The 17139-nt window shown below is 35.4% G+C and overlaps 1 protein-coding gene across 1 annotated transcript; it reads left to right on the top strand.

Moving 5' to 3' along the window:
- The first annotated feature begins 1628 nt into the window (after window positions 1-1628).
- Window positions 1629-16194, top strand: LOC103715233 (protein RAE1). The gene is made up of 12 exons (XM_008802803.3): window positions 1629-1767; window positions 2156-2238; window positions 2404-2490; window positions 2619-2684; window positions 2797-2990; window positions 3910-4051; window positions 7012-7092; window positions 8468-8596; window positions 12782-12859; window positions 14290-14361; window positions 15440-15520; window positions 15797-16194. The coding sequence occupies exons 2-12, from the start codon at window positions 2176-2178 to the stop codon at window positions 15845-15847; spliced, it is 1044 nt and encodes a 347-aa protein (XP_008801025.2). The 5' UTR covers window positions 1629-1767; window positions 2156-2175; the 3' UTR covers window positions 15848-16194.
- Window positions 16195-17139: the final 945 nt, after the last annotated feature.

The following is a 17139-nucleotide window of genomic DNA, read 5'->3' as shown; positions in this document are numbered from 1 at the left end:
GACCCAATTAACTTTATCAATCCATTTACCTCTCACTAACTATTCCATGTGGGACCTTATACATAATCCTCAACAATGTTCGCCAAGAGAAATCAATCTAGAGAAAATACAAGAAATATTACCACAATAGATCTCACCGGGAGATCTATCATAGAAGAAGGTATAAAACTTCAAGAAAAGAATTTTCTTCTCTTCCATCTCTACTCCTCTCTCTCCCTTCTTCTCTCTCTCTTACCAACACAAGCACTATGCCACTATCGAATACCTTTTGCACTGCTCTATAGCACTAACTATTTGCAACTCACTGTTCCATGTATAACTTCGACTCAATGAACAACCATACCCTCTTTGTCTTATGGAGAACACTTGCTTCTCTAATCAGAATAGGGCTCAAGTAAAAGACTACATTTTATGACGGGAAACTAGAAAACAAGCGACTTATTTTGAAAGTCGATAGGAGTTGATCTTGGCTTGGCATTGAGAATGAGTATCCGAATTTGGTGCAATGACATGGCGGATCTACTAGTCATGTATAAGAACTAGAACTTCACACTTCTACAGAGGCACATACCTATTGAGAAGTAGAATATCCAGAGCATATCTCTAAGGGCTCGTTTGGTTCGTGGGAAGCATTTTTCCTCCTACAAATATGATTTCTGGGAAGTAGATTCTTAGAAAAAGGATGCTTGGAAAAGTACTTTTGGCATGTTTGGTTGACCATGGAAAAGTGAGATTTTCAGAGTGCTTATGTTTGGTTGATCATCCACTTTTCTGAAAAAGTTATGTGTAATTTCTATTATACCCTTAATAAAAATTAGGTCTTTAATGACTTTTTAATGCTGAAGGGCCTTTTTGAAAAAAATAAAAATAGAGTGATTTCCAGCTTATGGGAAAGTAATTTTTCCATGTTTCTTATGAAAAAGACTTTTTCATGAAATATGAGAATTATATTCCCATGGAAATACAACTTTTCTATCTTTCTTCTTTGAAAACTCCAACCAAACAAGAGGCATCTTATTACTTTTCCGTTAACCATACTTTTCCTCCTTTTCTCGCGAACCAAACGAGCCCTAAGAGTTTAAATATATTTTGAATGCATAGACCGTGGTTGAATCCTATGCGCTAAAAAAAGATTTCCTTCCTTTGCGCTTATCCACCATTGGATCATCCACCGCACATCTCTCAAAGCACTCCGAACTCCATCATCCATCGATACGTGCAAATCTCAATGTGAGCAGTGGATGATCCAATAGCGGATGGATGCAAAGGAAGGTGAATCCTTCTTTCGCGCGAAGGATACAACTACAATCCTTTAATGCATATATTTGCTTGGGACATTTGAAGCCATAAAATGCCACGTTATATACAAATCCAGAAGCCATTCCCCTTCCCTTAGTTGGCGTTGCCCTATTTGCTAGCTCCAGCGTCTCGCGTTTTGCCTCATCCAGCTGATAGTCATCTCCCACGACGTCCGACGACGTGGCGCCTGACGGCCTACTTGGATCGCAGCGTGGATCCGACGCCACGCGGTGGAACCCGCTGACGCCTTATCTACCGTTGATCTCCGCCTCAACGATCGCGCCTCCTCAGCCCTCCGATGAACGTACCTCCGTCCTCTTCTCTCCATGTCTATATCGCTATATGTGCTTCCCACTTCCCTCCCTCACCTCTCCGCAATGTTACTGTAAGTCTCTTGTGAACCCTCTCGCCTCTTCTCTTCTTCTGAGAGCTCTCGTCGGTGAACGCGATCGCAGCAGAAGAAACGCGGTAGATATCTCTTTCTTTGTTAGGGTTTTCTCAGTTATATCATTCTTCTTTAGGGTTTTGCACCGAATCGTTAGTGTTTATGCCTGGACTCGCTGGCTAAATTGGTTCATCTTTGATATATTTGCTTTTTTATTGATTTGATTTCATTCTACCAAAAATGCGGTTCTATTAAGTAAAAGAACCAGAATTTTGACGGAATACGGTATTTCTTACTCTGATTTGATGAATCGCGGTGGACATTTGAGCAAGGAAATTGTTGAATATTGCTAGGTTTAGTGAGTAATTTAGAGTTTTTCTTGTGGTTCTTGCAGATATACTAGTTATTGAATCGACTCTTTTTTTATTTTGTAATGTGATTTATTGTTTACTTAGTTGTTCATGTTTGTAGAGTTTAGTTAGGAAAGAGCGATGGCCAATCTTTCTGGGCTAAATGCGGGAGCGGTGAATCCAAACCCTAACAAATCATTCGAGGTATAAGGCTCTGTATTATATTTGCTTATCTTATTTGATCAAATTTTTTAGTGCTGTACCATATTGTTCCCATTTGTTTGAATATAAATTGACATGTAACCACATAGAGTTGACTCTTTTTCGCTTTGCTGTTGCCTTCAATTATTTTTATAACGTCTACTACAGGTGCTTCCGGCTCCTAGTGACTCTGTTTCCAGCCTTAGCTTCGGTCCCAAGGGTAATTACCTGGTGGCAACTTCTTGGGATAATCAGGTATCTGGTCTATTCCTATCTGAACATAATCTTCGGTAGCTCTGTGATGATTTTGTTGAAAGGGTTTCAGTTATGTCATGGTCACTGTTATTAAAGTTCATGCTTTCTACTATTTTTGTGAACTATAGGTCAGATGTTGGGAAATTCTGGCAGGGAGCAGTCAGCCAAAGGCATCGATATCACATGACCATCCAGTATGGTGGATGTTTCCATGTCAAGTGGCAATTAGAACTTGTGGCAGAATCTACGGCATTGTTTGTTGCTGTTTGGTTGATCTTATACTAATTAGTCTGTTTTCTACATTAGGTTCTGTGCTCGACATGGAAGGATGATGGGACGACTGTGTTTTCAGGAGGCTGTGATAAGCTGGTTAAAATGTGGCCTTTGATGTCTGGTGGCCAACCCACCCAAGTTGCTGCGCATGATGCACCCATTAAAGAAATGGCTTGGATTCAACAGATGAATCTCCTTGTCACAGGAAGCTTGGACAAGACACTGAGGCATGTGAAACTTGATTCACCGTATCAATTTTTGGTAACTTTATTATTCTATCGTATTTCTTGTAGGTAAAAATTTCTTTTGATATGCATAATTGTTTAATAACTGGGTTTTATTAAGTAGCAAAATCAATTTAGAGCATTTAATTCTACGTTCTGATGCATAATTTGCTTTGTTACTATTTCAATATCTTGAAGATATATTAGCAGTTTACAGTCTTCCGACTTCATTTCAAATCTGTGAGATTCCTTGATTTATGAGTGCTGCTGGCTTGGTCTCACAACATGTTTCTTAGTATTATGACTTTCTCAGTAAGTTTAAGTAGAGAATTTCATCTTATAAACACCCTGGTGGATATGAAAGTTTTCCAAGTAGTTGTTTCTTCAGAGCCCTGGCATTTAAGTTATTCAGTAGTTTAAAGTCTGTCTTTTCTTAATTACTGTATTGAGCAATCTAATTCGTAGTCCTTTTTATATATGTATATATGATATATGTATATTGCTCACATTGATGGTCTTTCCCTTCTCTTCCTTTTGTGCCCTATGTTCTCAGTTAATGCTCTAAAGCGCTCTTGTTTTTTTTCTGGAGCAAGAGTTTGGATGGCAATCTTCTTTTTATATTGAAACATGACAGAGTAGGAAGACATATAACTACAGAATTGACATTTTGTGTATGAATTAACATGGGCCTTTAAGCTTTTTCATAGAGAAATATCAATCTTGGTTCCGAGATCATCATGTTTTCATTTTTGTCTTCTTTGGTTGGTACAAAACCCTAAGCACGCTGACCATCATCTTATATTCATTTTTTTTCCTTATGATACAACACTCTGTTTCATATATTATCTTATGATACAACCATCAGAGGATACAACACTCTGTTTAATTTTCATTTTATCTCATGCTTGTGCAATCTTTTCAGGTATTGGGATACAAGACAAGCACAACCAGTTCATACTCAGCAACTTCCAGAGCGCTGTTATGCTCTAACAGTGCAGTATCCTCTGATGGTTGTTGGCACTGCAGATCGACATCTAATTATATATAACTTGCAAAATCCTCAGGTAATTCAGATAAAAATGAGACAAGTTGACTTGTACAATGGATTTTATGATAGATAAGTTATTTACGCTGTACCTGAAGTAGTAAAATCCAAGACTTGAATCATATGTTATAGTTTGTGATCATAATTGATTGATGTGTATCCATGGACATGTTTATATTGCGTGAAACTGAGAAAATATGTAGGCTTCAAAACTTTAATGGTAGTTATTGTTACAAAAATTGGTTGCTTAATAAATCTCAATCAGTCTATATTATACTTGTGAATGAGACACTTCCTTGATTTCTTTTTGATGGTCCATGTTACCATCCTGAGCCATGTCAACCTTTTACTGCTCCATTTTCTCAAGCTTATTTTTCTACTTCACAAGCACAATCTCTCTCTCTCTCCCCCTAGCATCCTGAATTCTTGTTATAGTATAGTCAGAAGAGGAGAATTTAGGAAAAACAAAACATCTTGGTATATTAGCATAAATTTTATGCTTTGATCTTCTGGTCTTCAAAGCTGTGAGGCAACCTAAAGAGGAGTCGTTTAGGCTGAGGTGGAGTTGGAAATAGGGCCCATCTGAATCCAATATGTATATTAGTTGTCACTAAAAAGTTCATACTCATCATCTTAGGATGTTACTGATCAGTTTTTTCTGATCTTAGGTTAGGAGGTATATCAATTTTTTATATAAATTAAAAGCAATGCGAAATAAGATGCTGCACCTTTACCTTTTTTTCCCCAGTAAAGACATATGGAGGTAAGTCACATCTTAGTCACAGATTTGTTGGAATTGATTATGCACTTTATGATATTAATTATGGCTGTTACTTGTATATGTGATGAATTGATGATACATCAGTTTTATATCTATTGTTATGTGTCTCAATTGTTTATATTATCTGGCTTCATTAAAGCCCTTGATCCAGTCAGATACTCAAGGAAATCTTTCTAAGTTGAAATCAATTGTCAAAACTTTATAGATTGTAATTTTTACATATGCATATGTATAAGTTACATGCATGAGATTCTTGTGAGACGCCTAGTCAGTGGATATGTATGGTCAAATCTTAGCCATGATTTGGCTTTTCTTAAAGTGCTATAGTCTTTATTTGACATTTTAATTGCACTTGAAAAGCTCTGTAGGAACCTTACGGTGTGTTAACTATGAGCTAAAACAATTTTGTGGGGTAGGACCGGAAAAAGCACACAATGGATTTTGACATTCCTAAATCAAAATTCTAGCCAATATACACATTCATATACCAAAATTAAACACCCTCATAATTGTTTAACTTGATGGATTTTTAAGAATGATGGTTGAGTATCAAAAACATGCATATATCCATGTGAAGTCTCATTTTGATGGCTTAAGCAGTACCTTTCTTGCTTTCTGACACTTGTACTACGAGCGTTTGGAATCACTTTGGGAGGAGCCAAAAGCGCTTTTTGGAGCCTAAAAAACACTTCTAGACGATATATGATGTTTGGGAAAAAAAACCTAAAAGCTTTATGATTATCCTAGACGTTGAAAATCTTTTACTTGGCAAAAGCTTTAATTTAGAGCTTCTCCCCAAAAGCTCTTTTTGAAGCCTGTCGGAAGCTATTCATGTGACCAAAATACCCCTAAACTTTGTGCTATATTATATTAATATGAAAATAATATTATAATATGTAATAATATCTTAATGTAATAATAATTGCAATACTTTATATCAAATATATTGTACTATAATTATTCACTAATAAACATTACATTATATTATATTATAGTTATTATAATATAATAATATATTATATTATCATAAAATATTATTACATTGGTATAATATGGTGTATATTATATTATTTTATTTTATCTATACAATAATATAATATATTTTATGATAATACTATGTTATTGTCATTATTATATCATAATAATCATATTTTAATAGTATAACATTGTTATATTCCTATAATATTATACTGCTATATTAACATATTATACTATTCTAATAATTGTACTATTGAAAATAAATAATTATAAAGTAATAATACTTTATAATAGTTTTTGATAGTACAAGGACTTAAAAAATGAATAATGTCTTTTATTATCATTTTTTCATACTAAAATCATTTTCTCAATTTGGTTACCAAACAAATGTTAATATTTCACAAATAGTTACCAAACATTAAACAACTTTTTGTTAAAAGCTCGACTAGCAAAAGCTCTGCTAACAAAAGCTCTACTACCAATAACAATTCCAAACAGGGCTTATAGTCTGCATTACATGTTGATGACTGTTATACCCATTGTTATGGAAGTATAGCACATAAACTAACTTACCATAAATGTCCTATCTGTTATTATAATCACAACTTTTCAAGCAAAGACTTGCCTATCTATTCAGACTATAAGGAAGAAATGAAGATATTTAGAAGAATAGGTTATACCAAAAGAGATGCAGAAGCTCGGTAGTTGGAATCCTGTATGTAGGTTGCCATGCCTGAATAAGCTAGCATTTTCTTTTGTTAAGCTCTATCTCCCTGATCCCATATTTGAAATGGCTCCCATCTTAGGTAAGGAAGTTCAAATGATAACAGAAGAGAACTAGTTGAACTGGTTTACTAGCGTTATCAGTGATAACATGAAATAAATTAATTTTATTTTATAAATGATTTAGAAAATATTATGGGGCCTATTTCTTATGCATACATTGTCGGTTGGAGATGAGGATTTGAGGGGTTGTAAGTCTAGTTTTTCAGTGTATGTACTTAAAAGGCAAATTTGGCACTTACAGTTAAAGAACAGAATGCTGACAAGTGAGGGAACTTCAGCATTCCAGTTAATTGGAAAGAAAGAAAGAATGGATGTGCTTGTCGTTTATCTACCTAGTAAAAGTATTGTTATTTTTTTCTTTTCCTTATTTTTCTTTTCTTCTCTTATTTATGTAGGTTATTATGAGTCTAATACTTGCCACTTATGACTAACAGACAGAGTTCAAGAGAATCACGTCACCGTTGAAGTACCAGACAAGATGCCTTGCTGCATTTCCTGATCAACAAGGTTTTTTGGTAATGTTTTGTCCTTTAGATTCATGTATGCTTGCATTTCACTTCCTGTACATTGTGCTTATTATATGTGGCTGTGCTGATTGTCTTTTGGTATATATTGATATATCCCTCATGCTTGCACACATTTATATCCACAATTCTTTTTTCAGACATTTTTAACATTTTGGTTCTATTGTTATTCAAACACAGCCCTCTGATCTTAATTGGAGTCGGAAAGCATGAATTAATAGCTTTTTCTCAAAGAGCTGTACTGAGTATCGTATACAGCCCTCATATTTTCTTGTCACCTCAATCATCTGGGATTTCGTTCCAATGTTGCTTGATTCTATGTAGAATCTGAGGATTATGTATCTATTGTCTCTTATAGTTTCTAGGAGTATAGTGTGGTCTAAAGATAAATTGGCTAAATCTTTGCGACTTATGTAAACAATGTAATGGTATCCATCATGCATGTAAGCCAATGGAAATCCTCTTTGTAGGTGTTGTTTTCTTCCCATTTTTCTTTCTCCTGTCATCTCTTATGTGCAGTACTCATTCAGGATTTCTCACATTTCCTTGTTTTATGGAAATCTCTGCAAGTGGTCAATATTCTCAAGTGCAACAGTTGGAGCCTGATCTAGAAAATATGACATATGTGGATTCATAAAAAACGATAATTACTGTTGACAAGAGAAGCTAAATCTTTTATCAAATACTCTGTTCTCTAGCCTAAAATGCCAGCTCCACATGCCCCAATCAGCTGCTTCCACAAATATTCACATCTAAAAAAATAACCCACCCAAGGCAGATGGAACAGACACATAAGTGTACAAGCTTTTACTCATTATGACATGGTAGAACAGTATTTCCTCAATCCAATGAAAAAACTACCTATGAGCCTGGTCTGTGATGGGTGAGGTTGGGAGCCTAGTAGCTTGAGGTCTGTTGAGTCCCTAAGTCTTTTCTTTGTAGGTTACAAGCTTCTTCTTCCTTCTATTTGTTTTCTTATTTTCTCTAACGAGTTAATAAAATGTAACATGGATTCTTGTTAAAGTATTTTCTTGTAACATGGATTATGAATATCTTATGCTAGAGTTTTTTGCTTATAAAATATATCTTGTCCTGTGCTAATTGACAAATTTGAATTCAACCTTTTACTTTTGTGCATTTGAAACATATCTGATACTTATGTTGGTTTGTTTGGTTCTCCCTTGCTGATCACAGACAAATTACCTTCTCCCAGCCACGTGCTTGCAGTCTTTCTGTTACTTGCTGAATTCAGTCCTGAATTCTGATGTTATCAATTAATAGGAAACAGAACTTTTAAATGGTTTTTCGTCTGAATACAGCTTTTATGTGCCTTAAGGATATTAATGAACCGTGTCTCTTCTTCAAGGTGGGATCGATAGAGGGAAGAGTTGGTGTACACCATCTAGATGATGCACAGCAGAGCAAAAACTTCACATTTAAATGCCACAGAGAAGGCAATGAGATTTATTCTGTGAATTCTTTGAACTTTCATCCTGTAAGTTTCTACATTTACTTTTCGATCACAGTGATGTTTCTTTCCAATTTAGTTTTTACTTCATTTTAGTTCTTGCAAACGGACTGAATGGGTTGGCTTTATCTCATCAGCCATGTAATGATTTGATGTCATTTGTTATTGTTACTATTGTTAAGAGAAAGTACCACATTTTTCAAGGCTACTAGTTACAAATATTATTCAATTTACCTTCTCCTTTGAGTGAAACATACATCATGTACATACCTTTATTTTTTTCTTGTAATAAAATCCTGTTGATTATTTGTTTGTTAAGTGCTAAGAGACATAGTATTGACTATTTGAGATCTCTTGGAAGTGTGCTAAACCTACAGGTGCATGGTCTCTAGTGCCTACGTGTGCTGTGTACCGTGAATCTCCCTGAAATCTAGATGGTTCTCGCCCCTGGTACGAGATTGTGGTATCAATGTAGTTAGGGGTAGTTTGTGATAGACGATGCTTGTCTTTGCTGGAAACCTTCTCACATGTAGGTCTGGCACAATTCTTCATCTTATTATCAATTAAATCATGTCTCAAGTTCAAGTAACATGGAACATCCCCCCCCGACCCGCCCTCCCCTCTTTTAAACCTGACTACTATGATCTTTTGCTTCTAATTAGCACTTTCCTTAAGTGGTTTCAGAGGCCGTGATACCAAATAATTTTGGTGACAATGTAGATGTTTTAGGTATATTAAAATTCTGGATATTATAATTTTGATCATATGGGTGGCTGTGAGACTGATTTTTGACATATCAAAATTCCATGGCCATGTTACTGATCACCCGATTCAACAAAATAGTGGTCATGTGTTCTACTTGTATCGGCAGACCTGGTTGTTTGGAAAGGTGATATTTTGGATATATTGCTGTAGCCTAATGTGGTTTGCCTGAAGATATCCATAATTCCTACTACATGTTTCTTATTAAATGAGGGCCTTTTTACATTTTGGTTACATTGTTAGATGGTAGATTATGATTTGGTTGTCGTCCTGCATAAGGATAACATTTGGCATTACCAACAAGTTTATCACCTACTTGGACCACAATGGATCTCAATGCTTTTACAAAAAACAAGAACTTTAATTGGTCATCCTTGCCCAAGAGGCCAGGATGAAACAATAAGAAGGCGGGCAAACTTTTTCTCTAGTTGAAGGGATTGAAGGAAAAGATGGATCAGGAAATACGCGACAGAGCAGTTGTTACTACATGATCAGCATACATATAACCTAAAGATTTTCTGAAGTTTAACCATGACTAATTGTGATGTACTCTTTTTCTTTGAATTTTCAGCAGCATGACTGAATTAGTGTTCAGGAACATTTTGGTATTCTTTCTTGTTTTAATAGGGCATGACATTTTATCAACTTTCCTCATTTTTTTAATTTTATTTCTTTCATCTTGGATTCACCTCTTTATTTGTTTTAATATTGTTAAAGTTTTTTTCTAAGTCTCATATGTTTTCTCTTGCCAAATTGAGTTTGTAACTATGGGATTGAATTAGAAAAAAGGTCAGGGTTGGATGGCCACGAGCAAGGAAACATAAAGTGTTCATGGGATCATGGGAGTAGAGGACAAGGAAGCTGAAGGTGGCCAGAAGTGAAGCTGGCGTTCTATTTTTGCCAAGAATTTGTGTACATCAGGGGAATGAATTGGTTGGAACTGGGAAGTGCATACAGAATTGAAGGAGAAAAGCAATTATAGTTTGCTTGTCATGAACAATTGTGGTGGGAATGCAATTGAATTGGGTTAGTGTTGGTTAAACTCCAAACCATGTAGCCAAGCTACCATGGTAAGAGAATTTGCTTCTTGCTGCTCCTTGTGAGGGGTGTAGTATTTTCGCCTCTTATTTATGATCACTTGGAAGGTAGAACGGAGGCATGTGGCTGCTTCATTTGCTATGATTAACTTTTCCAGATTGGGAAGGGAGACAGGTTAGAACATTCAGTTTTTCTTTTAGTTTCAACAAGGACCAAATGAATTTCAGTTTCAGCTGTTTAGGTATTTTTGGCTGTAGTTTTGGAATTTTAAAATTACAAAAAAAATTTAAAACTACTAAAAAGTTTTCTTAAAATAATATAATAGTTCCAGAAATATCAATTAAATTATTTTAAAGTATATGATATTGTTTGGGAGCCTTTTGTTTTGCACAAACTATAAATTTTTTTAAAAATATAATCATTAAAAACCGCTTTTAGCATAATATGTAATTCCACCTGTTTGATTCCACTACCATAATCTTCATGCATATTAAACTCAGGTTGTGGGATAACTGAATTTATGACAAAATTTGCTCTCAAATCTTTTTGGAACCCAATGTTGCAGTGTTTCCAATCCTGCCAAACCTAGTGAAATCTAAGTTTAATATGGAGAAAATGCTTCCAACACTTAAAAAACATAGACAAGATAGGTCTTATGTACGCTTAGGTGGTGTTTGGTATGGGGTGAAGACCCCAGTATCAATGGTGACGTGAGCGGAGGTGACAAAATCACCATGTTTGGTTGCATCTCAGTGATCCTGTGGTAGTAATCCCTAATTACCCCCATTTTTAAAATCACCATCCAATCTAATTATGCTAAACCCATCCTTGAGGGAAGGTTTCCAAGATCACCCCAAGGCAGTGATGTTGGGCTAAAATTTGAGGACAAAAATGTCCTAGTCCAGCAGGAAAAGAATGTTTCCACAAGTGCCAATCTCTGGAGAAACTTTTTCTAGCTGGGAAGGGTTTGATAATCCAATAAATTTTTTTTCTTCTAGTTGGAAGGTTTGATAATCCCCAAGAGTTACTTTGACAGGTTTTGATTAGCTTTTGGTCTTGTTGAATTGGTTTGGAATGAAAGGTTTTGATAATTTGATTTATGTTCATGTGTGTTTTCCTATAATTTATTTGAGAATGCCTTTTTAATAGTTGCAACATAAATGGAATATATTAGGGCTAGTTTTGGTATTACATAGCCAGTGATCTTGGATTCCCATGGCATACCAAACAGGTTAATCATGGATACTTGAGGATCTTTAATCACTAGAACATAGCATATCAAATATGATGATTTTAGATCATTGGGGATTTGATTACTCCAAATGCCACCTTAATTTAACCCTGTAATTTTCTGCCAAAACATCGTTGCTGGCCCAAATTTAGATCAATTTCTGCTGAAATTTAATTGTTTCATTTCATTTTCAGAATTTTTGGCAAATTGCAGAGCTAGAGAAACAGAGAGGAATATGCATTGCCATTAGGTGAGGGAAATAAGCAGACAATTGACGTACTTTTGCCTAGATAAACAGATCAAATGGTGCAATCTCATCTGGGGATAATATCCATTTCCAATATTTCATATTTATGTGAAGCTACTTCTTTATATCAAGAGCTCAGGGGCATTTTCCTCTGATTCTTGATAGAAATATTGAAGGGGGGGATTGTGTTACAAATGATGTAAACCTAGTAGTTTACTTACACGATATGTGCCTTCCTAAGTTCATAAAGCGTATCTATGAAAAATGCCACTGAACATCTTACCTGGAGAATGTGTGGTTATGTGAGTACAGGATCATGGGCTAATATTCTATTGTTAGGAAGCCTACTGTATATATGTGTATTTTGCAGTGATTTTAGTACTCGTAGGTCACTTTTTTCTTTAGGTATGCTACCCAAATTGAGAGTTTACACCATTTAACGTGGCATACAATTTTTAAAACCAATTTGGTTCAATACGGGGCTGTTTAGAAAATCTCAAAATATGTGTTACGTCAATTTAATTGCATGTGTCAGATATTGTTTTTTTTCTGAGTGCTTGATGGGAAGGTGAGAAACATTGAGATTCATTTCTGAGGAGGAATTTATAAATTTTAGATTATGATGAATGACGCAATCTTCCATTTGGATGTTATAATGTGTGATATGTACCCAAAATTCATATATTTCTGCTTCTTGATATTACTTACCTGCCCTACTAATCAGTGATGTACTTGAATACATCTATTTGTAAGCATAACCATAACCATCCACCTTTTCCCAACTATTTTGGGTTGGCTTTATGGATTCTTATTTGCCAAGTATTTCTATTCAGGGCCAGATCTGATGTCATTCTAAGTTTCTCCATATCCTTCTTCTCAACCACTTATGTTTATATTTACATTTAGGATCTCAGTTAGTTGTTCTTTGTTACAGGTACATCATACGTTTGCCACTGCAGGATCTGATGGTGCTTTCAACTTTTGGGACAAGGACAGCAAACAAAGACTGAAGGTCTGCTTAGGACAGCAGACAATAATATTTACATGCTCTTTATTTTTGATGGTTTCTCTATCATTTTTCTGAATATCCACCTTTCCACATATATTTAGATTCTTAAATGAATTATTCCCCTATGGTGATTTTTTTAGAAGTTTTGCTTTTTCGTGTTTTACTAAGCTTCTTGTCTCTTTATCATCACCATTCGATGAAATCACAGAAAAGATGGCCTTGCCAGTTGCATCACATTCTCACTGCATCACCTTGATCGTATGTTTATAACAATATGGGTAAGCTTAGCTATTTGTAGGACATAAATCCACTTCCGTCATTTCCTTTTGACAAAGACTTTCCCTTCTCTCATTCTGTGATGACACCCATAACCACAGAGATCGATGATAAGTTCTGAAACTAATGATTCACTCTAAGAATGGTGAGGGATGAGGATATGGTCATAAGTATTAGGAGGGTCACTGAATGCTCTTTTTAACTTTTTGGAATTCAAATTATGTTTAAACTTGCACTACCTTATGGAAGTTATCGCTTGTCCCAAACATACTGGGTCCATGAATTCTAATGCTTGTATTTTGATTTTCATGATTTTGAATTTAATGTTTGTGAAGGAAATTGAAAACTTTTTCCCATTTAATAGAAGATGGATTGAGTTCTGCATACAGAACCAATAGGATGTATCTGATGATTACATCAGCCATCAAGCAATTTGTTGCACATTTGTTATTCATCTCAATGGTTTGTCTCACCATGCAGTTGCTGGTATTCAATATGCACCCATTTGCAACGCGGCTACGATGTTCTCTTTGAGAATTGAAAGGAAGAATATATTCATTAGATATTTAGATCAGTTAGCAAGCATCTTGTTGATCGTTTATTCATCTGTTATCTTGTGATGCATCACAAAAAAATGTCTTAAAAAACATTTTTGTAGGTAGCACATTTTTTTTCCTTTTTTGATACTTAGATTTCTTTCTTTCCTAAGTAGATCAAACTTCTTGGCTAGTTTCCAGAAATAATAGTATCTGTACTGGGAAGACCTGTTTGATGATTCTAAGTGTATCTGGCTATTGTTGAGCGCGCTGATTTTAAATTTCTGGAGGCAATGCATTACTACTTTTTTTTTTGATGGACTTGGAGGCTTATCTGAATTCTAGTTATAGTATAAAATTCACTAGGATTAATGTTAAGTATATTCTAATGTACTGCAACTCCATTATTATTGTTTATAATTCCTCTCAGATTTTGATTTATACAATATGCCCTAAAAAATGGGCATTGATATTTTCCTCTTGCAAGTAATATTTATGCTATACTTGTTCAATCTGTGACTACTAGTTACAACGATAAACTGTGAATCCTTTTTAATCCTCTTTCTATTATAGATATCAGGCTGCATCATTTCAATTACTCCAACCTTTTCAAATTGACAGGCAATGGCTAGGTGCCCTTATCCTATCCCATGCAGCGCTTTCAACCATGATGGATCAATTTTTGCATATGCAGTGAGTCGTATTTCTTCATGTTGTAATTATTGCTATAGAGAAAATTTTGGTTTTCAAATGATCACGCTCTCCTGGTTTTGAAATGGTTGCACTTGGATTCTTGGCGTGCACTTCTCTCCTATTTGCTTTTATTTGTAACCATATGTTGTTCTCATTACAACTAATTCAGTGAGATTCTTATCCTATATATGATGATTTTGCTGTATTATCTCATAATAGTCCTTTGACGCAAGTTTTTAAATGCTGGTGGGATGGTGGGCATCCCACCATCGTGATGGTGATGTTACTTAGGCTTTATTTATACCCTGATAGACTCTAAACATCCTAGAAAGTGAAAGTGAGAGCTTTATGTATTTTCTTGAAGACAGTATGACTAGCGCAGTTGTGAAGATTTTACAGCAGCTGGAGACTGCTAATATTTCTACAATGCTACGGACCGGGATGAAACCATACACATAAAATAAGTGGTCCCTGGCACGAGTATGTTATGTTTATAGAATATTTTGGGTACTACTGTAATTGTATAATGTTAAAATGTTATGGGATGTACATTTTTACAGTTTGGATTACTATTGCTGCAACACTAAAACAAATCCACATATTGGTATTCACTATCTGAAATGGAACAAGTATCTTATTTTGAGAGATCCACTTCTTCACAAACCATCTGAATCTGCTTTGTGCCTGCTCCTTCAAGTAATTAGGACCGGAAAGCTGAAAGTAGAATTGGAAAAATTAGGTATAACTGTGGAATCATAAAATCATCTGAGTTAAACATAGTTAAAAAATTTATACTTATAAAATATTCTAATAAAGACATGACCAAGTCAGCAGAGAATTTTATCTATTACTGGTTGTTTAGATAAAGGAGAAACAGAAATATATATATATAATTCACTTGTCACTGGTGCAACTGTGAACTGCTGTAAATCTGTAATCCAGACACAAGAGCATCATTATTAAAACTACTAACTTTTTTTTTATGATTAACAATTGATATATGTTAATGACCGCATGTGATTTGTGATTTATTAGTTTTTTGTTTCATTCACAGATTTACAAATTTATAATGAAACAGGTTTGCTATGACTGGAGCAAAGGTGCTGAAAATCATAATCCAGCTACAGCAAAGACGTATATCTATCTTCATAGCCCACAGGTCAGTCTAGGTTTAAGATCTCTTCTTCCCATTTTTAGTTGAATCAGGGTCGGGGAAACTAGTAGCTTCTGATATTTCAATTTTACCTTTGTGTTCATTGTTCCATGCACCTCTTCCACTCATATCAATGATCTTGTTCGAGGTTTCTCAACCCACTTTGGTTAGATGCTACACTTTGATCGTCTTGCGGCAGTTGCTATTCTTATGGCTCCTTTTTCTTGATCGTAACTATTCTTAGATGCTAATATAGTTCTTTTTTCTTTTCCCTTGAAACAGGAAAGTGAGGTTAAAGCGAAGCCGCGTATAGGAACTGGTGGCCGAAAGTGAATCTTTGAGCAATCTAAATGGAAGGGACAGATAATGATTGATGTGGTGCTTCATCGGTGCTGTCGTTCCCTTTTCATTTTTGGTCATCAGGCATGCTTGTATTTCTGGTTTCTTTTTGTTTAAATGCTGAATATCTTCTCGTGAATTTGCTCAGTGTTACATATATAATATAGGTGGATTTTGCAAGCACACCTGGACCCATGCACTTCCCTTTCTTCTGGGTCATCTTTTTAAATTTTTAGAGTGCTCATTTGAGGTTTTAGTTAGCGAAAAATGTAAACAATTTCTTCCAGATCTTGATATTATTAGATCCCGCTTGACATCGATTTTATATCAATTTCTTCTCACTCAAGGAGTATTTGCAGCATCAAGCATTCGTTTCTCTGCAAGCATCAGAGCACCATAATTTTTTTTAATTAGTTCAATTACAGTTCAAAATTTTCAGTTGTGAGATATACGTTGTCGTGACCGCTGGTGGGAAGAACTGGCAGCGTGCCATCTCAGTATCGCTTGTGCATGCAACTTGATCAACTAACGGAGCCCAATAGCTCTATAATAACAAGAATGGGTACTGCCATACCTACTAATCCCGCAGATGAACTGAATTGAAAAGAATTCCACTTTGGATCGGCACCAATCCATTAGCGGTTCAGCGTAAGATCTGCTGTTTAATCGTTCTGGGACCTGACGGGCAGGTGCTCGTGCCTTTAAAGTTGGCGGCTACTGTCAAGCTATTCTCTTTCGCTCAGGTGGAACCTCTTTTGGAGGAGATGGTGATGACGTTTAAGGGTGAATTGGATGTCTGGATATGATGCGTCCATCATGGCTATATCCATGTTACCTAAATTTCTGTAGACCAAAATACATCAATCTCAGTATCGAGCTTTGTGTTGGTGTCATCCCATCATTATATTGGTACATTTGGATGGGATCTAATTCAGTGCACCAAATATTGATATATCCTCTGTACTATATACTGGTACTGAACTAATATGATATTGTACGATTTGTATCATCCAATTAAGTATGATATGACAAACCCTATGGATCAATAGTTGACGCATCCAATACCCAACTCAGTGAACAAATTGCAAACTAGAAAATCAACGAACAGAAAAGCACTCATTTTTTTTGCATTTTTTTTCCTCCAATTTTCCCTTAAAAGAGTTTGGTCAATTAAAATAGCATTAACATAATTACCTTTGCAGCAGATAGGTACCTCATCTTCACCACTGTTTACATCATTAGCGCAGAATGAGAAGTGCGCAATGATAAGGTGCTCTACTGTGTTC

The sequence above is a fragment of the Phoenix dactylifera genome, unplaced genomic scaffold, assembly GCF_009389715.1.
Source record: "Phoenix dactylifera cultivar Barhee BC4 unplaced genomic scaffold, palm_55x_up_171113_PBpolish2nd_filt_p 000190F, whole genome shotgun sequence".
Taxonomy (NCBI): domain Eukaryota; kingdom Viridiplantae; phylum Streptophyta; class Magnoliopsida; order Arecales; family Arecaceae; genus Phoenix; species Phoenix dactylifera.
The sequence above is the reverse complement of the archived record's forward strand: the minus strand, read 5'-3'. Positions and strand labels throughout refer to the sequence as shown.